Source organism: Neofelis nebulosa, chromosome 8 (assembly GCF_028018385.1).
Source record: "Neofelis nebulosa isolate mNeoNeb1 chromosome 8, mNeoNeb1.pri, whole genome shotgun sequence".
In the NCBI taxonomy this organism is placed as follows: Eukaryota; Metazoa; Chordata; class Mammalia; order Carnivora; family Felidae; genus Neofelis; species Neofelis nebulosa.
Window position 1 is genome coordinate 131,705,374 of NC_080789.1, and position 9,703 is coordinate 131,715,076.

At 41.1% G+C, this 9,703-nt stretch overlaps 1 protein-coding gene and 1 pseudogene across 5 annotated transcripts in view; one reads left to right on the plus strand and one right to left on the minus strand.

The window, feature by feature from the left end:
• CDC123 (cell division cycle 123) overlaps positions 1 to 9,642 on the minus strand; it is a 58,336-nt gene extending 48,694 nt beyond the window's left edge. For 3 of the 5 annotated variants that reach the window (XM_058681905.1, XM_058681906.1, XM_058681903.1), the window contains exons 1-2: positions 9,510 to 9,642; positions 5,995 to 6,066 (exon numbers count right to left, since the gene is read on the minus strand). In XM_058681905.1, the coding sequence (XP_058537888.1) occupies positions 5,995 to 6,066; positions 9,510 to 9,583 (146 nt within the window). In that variant the 5' untranslated portion in view covers positions 9,584 to 9,642. The remainder of the gene's footprint in view (positions 1 to 5,994; positions 6,067 to 9,509) is intronic. The other 2 variants (XM_058681907.1, XM_058681904.1) reach the window with 1 other exon arrangement.
• Positions 1,489 to 1,607, plus strand: LOC131484204 (U6atac minor spliceosomal RNA; annotated as a pseudogene).
• Positions 9,643 to 9,703: the final 61 nt, after the last annotated feature.

Here is a 9,703-nt window from a genome sequence, read left to right on the forward strand (position 1 = left end):
CTTTTTCTGCCCCTCCCCCACTCACGCTGTCTCTTTCTCTCTCTCTCTCAAAAATAAACATTAAAAAGAGTTTTTTTTTTTTTAATAATCTTATGCCATTTTAAAAACACATGGAGGGGTGCCTGGGTGGGTCAGTCGGTTGGGCATCCGACTTTGGCTCAGGTCATGATCTCACTGCTAGTGAGTTCGGGCCCCACGTCAGGCTCTGTGCTGACAGCTCAGAGCTTGGAGCCTGCTTCACTTTCTGTCTTCATCTCTATGCCCCTCCCCTGCTTGAGCTCTGTCTCTCAAATATAAAAAATTTAAAAAATTAGAAAAAACCTTAAAAACACATGGAAAATTACACAATTGTGTTCACTGAAATAAAGAATATAAAATTATATATTATATAAAATATATATTATATGCAAACATGTATTATGTGTACTATGTATTACATATTGGACGAATATAGTATAAATTATATAAAATAGGACATTACATATTATATAAAATATAGTATGCTCATAAGATAGGCTAAAAAATGTATTTAAAAAGACTAGAGAAGATATTCCAATATTTGAACAGGATTTGCTTTTAGGTAGTAGAATTAGAAGTGATTTTTTTCTGCTTCTTTATATTTTCTCTATAAAGTTTTCAAGTCTACTATAATAAGTACTCCTTTGGTAATTAGTAATAAGGTGGGGCATCTTTTACACATGATGGAATCTCTAGGCATTCATATTGTTCCCACTCCGTACCATTTCAGAATTTATCTTACCAAACAAAACTGAGTCATACATAACTCCCATAGTCTATGCTAAGGAAAGATGCCTAATCGACAGATCTCAGTGTCTACCAGCCATAGTTCACTACTGGCCTACTCACAATAGAAAGAATATTCAGTAAGTCTAGTCCATTAACTCCATTCTATTTATTTGTAACTATAATACTGTATTCCTTGATGCAGGGATACATCCCATGTAAAAGAGCTAAAATGTCCACATATTAATAGACACAATTGTGGTACTCTATTAACAATATTTTAAACATACACACTCATTCAACTAATTGTTACTATCTGAACTCAGGGAGAAATTACTGATAGACAGAAACCAACCTGGATTACTCTGGCCTGAATAGAGATATTCTGGCCTGCAGGACTTCAACAGTTGAACAAATGAAACCAATGGGATGTCTGGATCCGAGGCCATAAACCCTACTGTCGATATGAACCCCAGGATAGGACTGTGCTGTTTTCCCTAGTGTAACTTGCTCTGTTGGTCAATATCGTGGATCGATAAGTGATGTGATATTATAACCAGTGCATCTAGATTGTAATCACCTGGAGGCTGTCCAAAACTGTTAACCCATTTAAAGTTTAATTATCCTTTTAGGTTAAGTTAAATTATGTTCTTTTGGGGTTAATTAAAGCTTCATGGGGTGTTCTCGTTTTACTTTTTTATCCCCCTACTCTTCCTGGGAAAGTCAAGAAGATTAGGATAGCAAGTGTCTGAGCTGAGATGTCAGCACTCCCCTTGACAAGGACGGAAGGGGCCCTCAGGCCTGACCACACACATTCGGTTAAGGCACCGCCAACTACTGTGACACGCCGACCATCGTTTTTCAAGAAACAGACTCTTAACTATGGAGAACAAACACCTGGTCACCAGAGGGGAGGTGGGTGGGGGTATGGGTGAAGAAGGTGATGGGGATGAAGGAGCACACCTGTCATGATGAGGACCCGGTGATGTTTCCAAGTGTGGAATCACTGTATTGTACACCTGCAACTAGTATTACACTGTATGTTAACTGGAATTTGAATTAAAACTTAAAAAAAAAAATTCGTAGGTTAAAAAAATTAAAAAAAAAAAAAATAGCATGGGCTCCAAGGAAAAAAATGAAAAGATTAGGACAGCAAAGAATATACTGAGAGGGATACACAACCAAGCCCGCACACAAAACAAACACTGAGCTTTAAAAAGACACATCCGGGGGCACCTAGCTGGCTCAGTCAATAGAGCATGTAACACGTGAGCTCAGGGTTGTGAGTCTGAGCCCCAGGCTGGATGCAGAGATTACTTAAAAATATCTTTAAAACAAAAAGGTTTGAAGAAAGCTACTTAGCAATGAAACAGAGTAACACATGAATCTCAAAAGCATTATGTTGAGTTGAAGCCAGACACAAAAAAATACATACTATATAATTTCACTTACACGAAGGCCTAGAACTGACAGAACTAAGCCATGGAGACAGAAATCAGACCAGTGTTTGCCTGGGGTGGAGTTGGAGGAGGTGGGCAAGACTGACCAACAGGGGAGAGCAGGGACTTTCCTAGGGACTGGAAATGTTTGATTTTCTTTTTCTTTCTTTCTTTCTTTCTTTCTTTCTTTCTTTCTTTCTTTCTTTCTTTCTTTCTTTCTTTTTCTTTCTTGTTTGATGTTTATTTTTGAGAGACAGAAAGAGAATGAGAACAAGAACGACTGGGGGGGAGGGGCAGAGAGAGAGGAGACACAGAATCTGAAGCAGGCTCCAGGCTCTGAGCTGTCAGCTTAGAGCCCAATACAGGGCTCAAACCCACAAACTGCACGAGATCATGACCTAAGCTGAAGTCAGACGCTTAACCGACTGAGCCACCCAGATGCCCCGGAAATGTTTGATACTTTCAATGGCAAGGTGATGAAACAAGTGTGCATTATTTATCAAAACTCATCAAACGTTACACTCAAGATCTGTGCATTTTATTGTAAATGTACCTCATTTAAATTTTACCTGTATTTTCAAGTTTTTACCTATAAAAATAATCCCACCTAAAATTACTGCCCTTTTCAAATCAAAGGTTTTTCTCAGCCAGAGTAAATGACACCTTCGTCCATCCAGATGTTCCGCCAGAAATGAGAGGGTAATTCTTGCCAGCTCCTTCTCTGTCACCAAGTTCTGACGGTGCAGCTCCAACACCTCACATGCACTCACATCTCCCCTCCAGTGTCACCATCGTAGTTCATGCCACTGTCAGTTCTAACTCGGTCCAATGCAGTATCCTCCTAACCAGTCTTCAATTCCCACATGGTAACCGGTCCCAGTTCAAACCCTGAAATCTGCTCAAGTCACTGTCTTGTTCTGAGCTCTTCAATGCATTCCTACTGACCTCAGAATAAATACTAGAATCTTTAACAGGACTCCCACACACCCCCTAACTACCTCCCCGGTGGCACCAACCAACTCTTGCACCGTTCGGCCCTCCGTGCTCCAGCTGCATGACTCCCTGTAGTTTCTGCAGATCAAGACCTTCCATGCCTCAGAGCACTCCTTAATGCTGTTCCCTCAGCCTGGAAGATCTTTCCCTCCACCCATCAACTGACTACCTTCCACCCAAACTTCCTGACTGAGAGGCTCCTAAGAATACCCTGAAGAATATTCTCTGTCCTTCCCTGCCATCTTCAGCGACCCCACCCCCAGTGATTTAAAGTTTCATCAGAATTCCCAGTTACATATTTACTGGTGTGCTTGCTTAATGTTCCAGGTGAGATCAATGATGATGGTGAGAGCAGGTGCTGTTTCTTCAGAGCACACAGTAGACCAGGCACTGGGCGAAACATTTTACACATTATCTCTTTTCATCTGTGCAACAACCCGCAGTAAGTTCTAGGGTATCAGTCACCCCATTTACGGACAGGGAAACCCAAGCACAGAGCACTAGAAATTACAAAGACATGATCTGCCAGCAGGCAACGGGACTGGAGGGCTGTATCCACTCCCACACACTTGAAGCTGAACCGCCAACTCCAAAAGGGCAAGATCCCTCTCTGATGGGTGCACTACTGTGCGGCAAGGTGCCACAGAGCCGTGCGACGGTATTTAGCAGGGCCCACCCACGCCACGAGCTCGCACAAACACCTGGCCAATGAAAAACAACACGGAGCTCTTCCATACGCTTGCAATACGGAAATCTACCCAGTACTTTCTAATGTTAGAAATTATTTTCTTTATAGTCCCATTTATTTATTTTTGAGAGAGAGAGTGAGAAAGAGAGCACAGGGAGGGGCAAAGAGAATCCCAAGCAGCCTCCACGCTGTCAGTGCAGAGCCTGAGGCAGAACTCGATCTCATGGACCATGAGACCATCATCTGAGCCGAGATCAAGTGTCGGGCGCTTAACCGACTGAGCCCCCCAGGCGCCTCTACGGTTCCATTTATATAAATAAACTCATTATTGTTCTAGACTTGAGAATAATAAAATTATGTTTTTAAGTGCCCCAAAGTTGAGTCTTGCTTCACTATTCTACTGTTTCCTTATCCTGCAATTAGAATTCATGAGACTCTCATTAACAATCTTCAGGTTATTATGAGGCTAAGAATAACCAAAAACAGAAATGTAATCCAGAAAACTACACAGAAAATTCACAAGAGAAAGGGAAGCGGAGTATGAAATTAGTGTTAATGAAAACACACACAATTCTGTTCCCAAGTTCCTTCATCCAACAAATGTCTACCAAGCACCTCTCACGTATCAGGTACTGCCCCAAGCGCCAGGAACAGACCTGTCCAAGTCCCCGTTCTCATGAAGCCTGCATTCTAATAACAGAACAATTATGGGAATTATGCCAGATGGAAGTAAGTATTATGCAGAAAAATAAAATGAGGCAAAGAGTAAAAGTGAGGCACCAAAATGTGCCCACTCATACCATGAGGCAGTATTCAGCCTTAAAAGGAAAGAAATTCTGACACACGCTAGAATATGGGTGAAGCTTGTGGACATTATGGCTGAGTGAAATAAAGCCAGTCACAAAAGGACAAATCCCCTACGAGTCTGTTCATGTGGGGTATTTAGAGTACTCAAAATCATAGGCACAGAAGGTAGAACAGTGGTTAGGAGGGGCTAGTGGGAAGAGAAATGAGTAGTTCGTGTCTAATGGGGGCTGAGTTTCAGTTTTACAAGATGGAAAGAGTTCTGGAGGTGGATGGTGGTGACGGTTGCACATTACAAATGCACTTACTTCCCCTGAGCTGTGCACTGAAAAATAATTATGATAGCAAACTTTATGTTATGGGCATTTTATCACAATAAAAAAATTTTTTTTAAACAATTCCAAGGGAGGGACGCCTGGGTGGCTCAGTCGGTTGAGCATCTGACTCTTGATCTCAGCTCAGGTTTTGATCGCAGGGTCATGAGTTCAAGCCCTCCATGCTCTATGCTGGGCATGAAGAATACTTAAAAACCAAGGGCTCCATGCTGGGCGTGAAGAATACTTAAAAAAAAAAAAAAAGGATAATAATGATAATAATAGTAATTCCAAGGGAAAATTATTTCCAACCTGGAATTCTACAAAAAAAAGGAGTTCTGTACACCAAGGGTTCCTGTTAAGCTAGTTCAGAAAGGAAGTGAGGGATGAGCATTTATTTAGGTAACATGACCTGTGAGCAAACTAGGAACTTCATTACATTCTATGATTCTTAAACTTTTTCAAGTTTGCCCTAAAAAGACTGAAGCATGGTAATGTCGTCCCTTTATAACTAGAGGAATTACAGCAACAGAGAAGGTGGAGGGGGGTTAACCATGGGGAAGAAAAGGTTAAGGAATTACACGATACCCTAGTAAAGCTTTCTGTTTGTAATGGACAATTAATTTTTTATCTTAAAAGTTGAAAGATCTCAAAAAAAAAAAAAAGAAAAAGAAAAAGAAAACGAAAACAGGCTGAAGAACTTCAGAGGGTCCTAATGGGCCCTCTTCCTGCCCCCGCCCCCCTCCATTTTCTCAAGCAAGAGATGGAAGGAACTGCCCAGTTTCACAACCAGCAACTATCAGAGGAAGGAGTACTCAATTCTGAGTCTTATTAATTGAACACTGACAAGAAATACAGGACAAAGATCAGGATGTAATTTTAACTAGGGGGAAAAAAAGGAGAGAATTGTGCCAAAGCTAATGTATTTATTTTACCTGGTAATTATTGAGATCTAATCACTGCAACATTTCTTTGTGATAAAGTTTAAAGAATTTTTCCTGGTACACTTTACCTTCCTGAAACCACCAGAGTTCCATCATCGAGTAAATAATCCTTCACATTCTGAGGAAGTGGAAGAATGACACTAAAAAAAACAAAAAACAAAAAACAAAAAAAACAATAATAATAAATAAATTTACCAAAAAGGCATCATTTAAAAAGACCAATCATAAGCAGAGAGAAAAATTCCAAACTCAATTTTTTAATTACTTGTTACCTTTATTTTAAAATAAAATGAGAAATGTTAATGATGTACATTTGATAGGAGACTGAAAATTAACAATATCAATAAAGATTGTGGGAAACTAAATTCGGCTCATATATTAACAACCGTGGTGAAGAAACAAAAAACCACCAAATCCAAAGAACCACACTGAAATTACAGCATGAAAGGCACAAGCTCAAGAGAATTCTGAGTACATGGGCCTTCCAGAAATCAGACACCAGCAGATATCTGCAGCAACACAGGAAATGCAGTAAGCAAATCAGAAATTTACAGCATCTGACCACCTTCTACGACAGAAGACAGAGGTAGCCTTAAGATCTGGAAACCCTTCCTTGGTTGGCAGTGAGCACCTAAGGCTAAGAATCCACCATGTGTCTGGATGTGTTTTGGTGGAATCCCATTCAGCAGACTGGACTGCCAGAGCTATAAAGCTGCTTTAGTTTAATTTGTTTCAGACAATTAAGGGAGGGCGAAGCCACAACCTGAAGTCACTTCAGAATCCCATGGGATAATCTGCTTTTTACTCTGTAATAATAAATCATCAAGAAATTCTGCAACAGGTACCTAAACGTAATGCTATTATTTTGACCTTGAGACATATAGTCTTTAACAACTGAAAAGAAATGATAGCTTGCTTTCAGAGTCAAGAGGACATCGACTCATGCATCATTTATTAAGTTTTCTGGCAAATCAGAAATGGTTTGTGTGCACAGAGATTATTCATGGGCTAGTTCAGTTCTTAAAACTAATATCTGATTTATCGAATTTTACAATTTTACATTGAAAAGCTTAATTCTTCAGGCTTTTAAGGTCAACCACTAGATCTTACTACTCTATTTGTAAATCTGCTAAACTTTAACCAATTTCAAGTGAGACTATGAAACTCAAAAGCTGAAAAAAAAAAAAATCACCATATAACATGTTAAGTGCTACTCCAGGCGAGAATGTGCTTTACACAAACTAATGAGGCTGTCCAGAAAGAGCTTAGATCCGTCACTGAAATCCAAGTCAGGTGAGAGTCCAATGAGGTCTGTCCAACAGATGTAAAAGAATTAAATGACAAAGTACCTACTCCATTCTGTATCCCATTCAGTACCTTATACATTCAGTATCCTCTTCTAGATTCTAGAATTCTAGATCTTATCTGATTCTAGACCAAGGGAACATAATTATATACACACAGACAAGTTATTCTAATACAATTTTAAAGGTAAAAGGGGGCTTAAAAGATTATTTAATATAGCTTTTATGTTTGAGGAAACTAACCGATTTTAAAAAGTAAAGCAGATGGCCCAAAGTTATCTAGCTAATGATTCTTAAGCCTGAGTCAAAGTTCTAGAACTCATCAAAAAATCAACTGGTATTCTTACCCACCTAGTCATCTCTGAACCATGTAATAAACACTGAATAATAATGCTGAGTCAATAACAACAATATGGTCTCTCAGCATTAAAGCTGACAAGGACAATGACAAAGCTAACACAACGCCACCAGACTGGCCCAGATTGTGGAGGGATATCTTGCTGTATGTTAGGTTCCCGTGATATGACCACAGAACTAAACAGACTGAAGAAACAGTTTAAAGACAGAGCAAAGAACAGTTTCAGGCAACACGGCTTAGTTGTGGACTTTTAAAAACCCCACCTCCCGGTTATTTTTCACTCTTTGCTTCCTAGGAGTGGTACACACTCTAAGTGAACTAAAGTTATTTTGGTCAATGGAGCTTTGACTAAATCCAAAATGTAACAACAAGCAGCATTTCTGTTTGTTTACTACATGCCAGAAACAGTGGCAAGCATTTTAAATGTTTTATCTCATTTAATTCCCATGCCAATCCTATTATTTTCTCAAATTTCCAGATGGGGCTTAGAGAGATTAAGCAATTTGCTCAAGATGCTGGTGGGACCAAAATCCAAAGCCAGGCAGACGGCCCCGATTCGAGAGCCCAATTCTTAACCATCAGACTTTCCTGCCGAAGGCAAAGGAAAAACCACGCCACAGATGACAAAAAGGCACCTGCACACATTGCAGGTCAGCTTTAAGTGCACTCAGTAGGAAAATGTCTGACAGGTTCACAAATACCTCTCTCTCACCAACACAAATAACTCTAGCCTCATCTCAGACCTAAAGCTTATTCTGATTATACAATGTAACAAAGGATCAGAATATCATAGGGGAAGATAACTTCTTAGGAGGCAATGTCCACTGCAGCTCTTGAAGCTCTTCCTTTTGTTTTGGTGTCACTTCAACCACCTTCAAATGCTTCAAAAGGATTATCTTCCTTGGAGCTGCTCTAACCTCCAACTAGAAACAGATCCTATGTATGAATACCAGGATGGAAGAGAACGGTCTTGTGAATAATCTCCTTATGCTCTTCCAAACCCTCAGGATTTCAAAATCGTTGGCCTCTCTGTATTCACACTCTGCACCAAGGGGACCAAACGAACAGAAGACAGTTGGTATCTAAATTAAGTGATAATATAGGCCTAAAGGGGGAGCGGGCAAAATACAGAAACTCCTGTCCATGAATATGCAGTTCTTTGATCTATCCCTCTTAGTGAGTGACAGCCTGCTCTTGCATTATTCTCCACATGCTGATTGCTTTTGAACACTGGGGGTATTCTCCTAGCTGCCTTGCCTATATTACCTTGAATGACCCAGTGAAGGAAAAGTTACTCTTCTGCTTGCCCTGCAAACCAGGGATGGATCCCCTGTTGTAGGCCAGAGAACTAGACAACGAATCCCATTCCACTCCTTTTCCAGGGATGGCTTCCTGTCAACGTACATCTCGATCCCTAACAACATATAACTACACTAATGCTTTCTTGTTAAGCTATCTTATCGGAGAATTTCAAGCAGGGTCTGTATCACTGTTCTCATCCTACAGCGACTGAAAGCAATTAAGACCCCAGCGGGTTAGTCAGTGGCAAAATCCAGACTACCCAGTTCTCCTGATCACTTCTCCTCTCTGGCAGTTCTACAAGCAGTGATGGTGAACTCCCAAGCCTGAACCGGCTTAATCCACTAGTCACCCCGCCATCTGACCTTCAATGAACCATGACCTGCCCTTCTACCCGCCCTAGCACACGCCCTGAACGCAACACGACGCACAGCAAACGCGCATCGACTTCATTAATCTCCCCACCTGAAACAGTACTAGGAAGTCGAAATCTGGGCACTGGCGCTCCCATCCAGTCGCTAAAAGGCCTGTGTTGTTGTTTTTCGCTGATGGAGCGAGGACTCGCCCCAAATGTCGCAGTTCCCTTTTGCCTATCGCCCCGGCGTAACCCCTCCTGTCTTACCTCTTGATGGTAAGGCTTCGGAACAGTGGATACCACGCGGAGAACTGACAGCGCAGCACATGCTCCTTCTTCATCCTCCAGCCGCCGCCGCCTCTCCCTCTCTTTCCAGCACCCTCCCGGAACCCAGGTCTCCCGTCCCGGAAGTACCCGCCGAGCTATTTTGGCTCAAGGACTCTTCCGGTCCATCAAGCCAG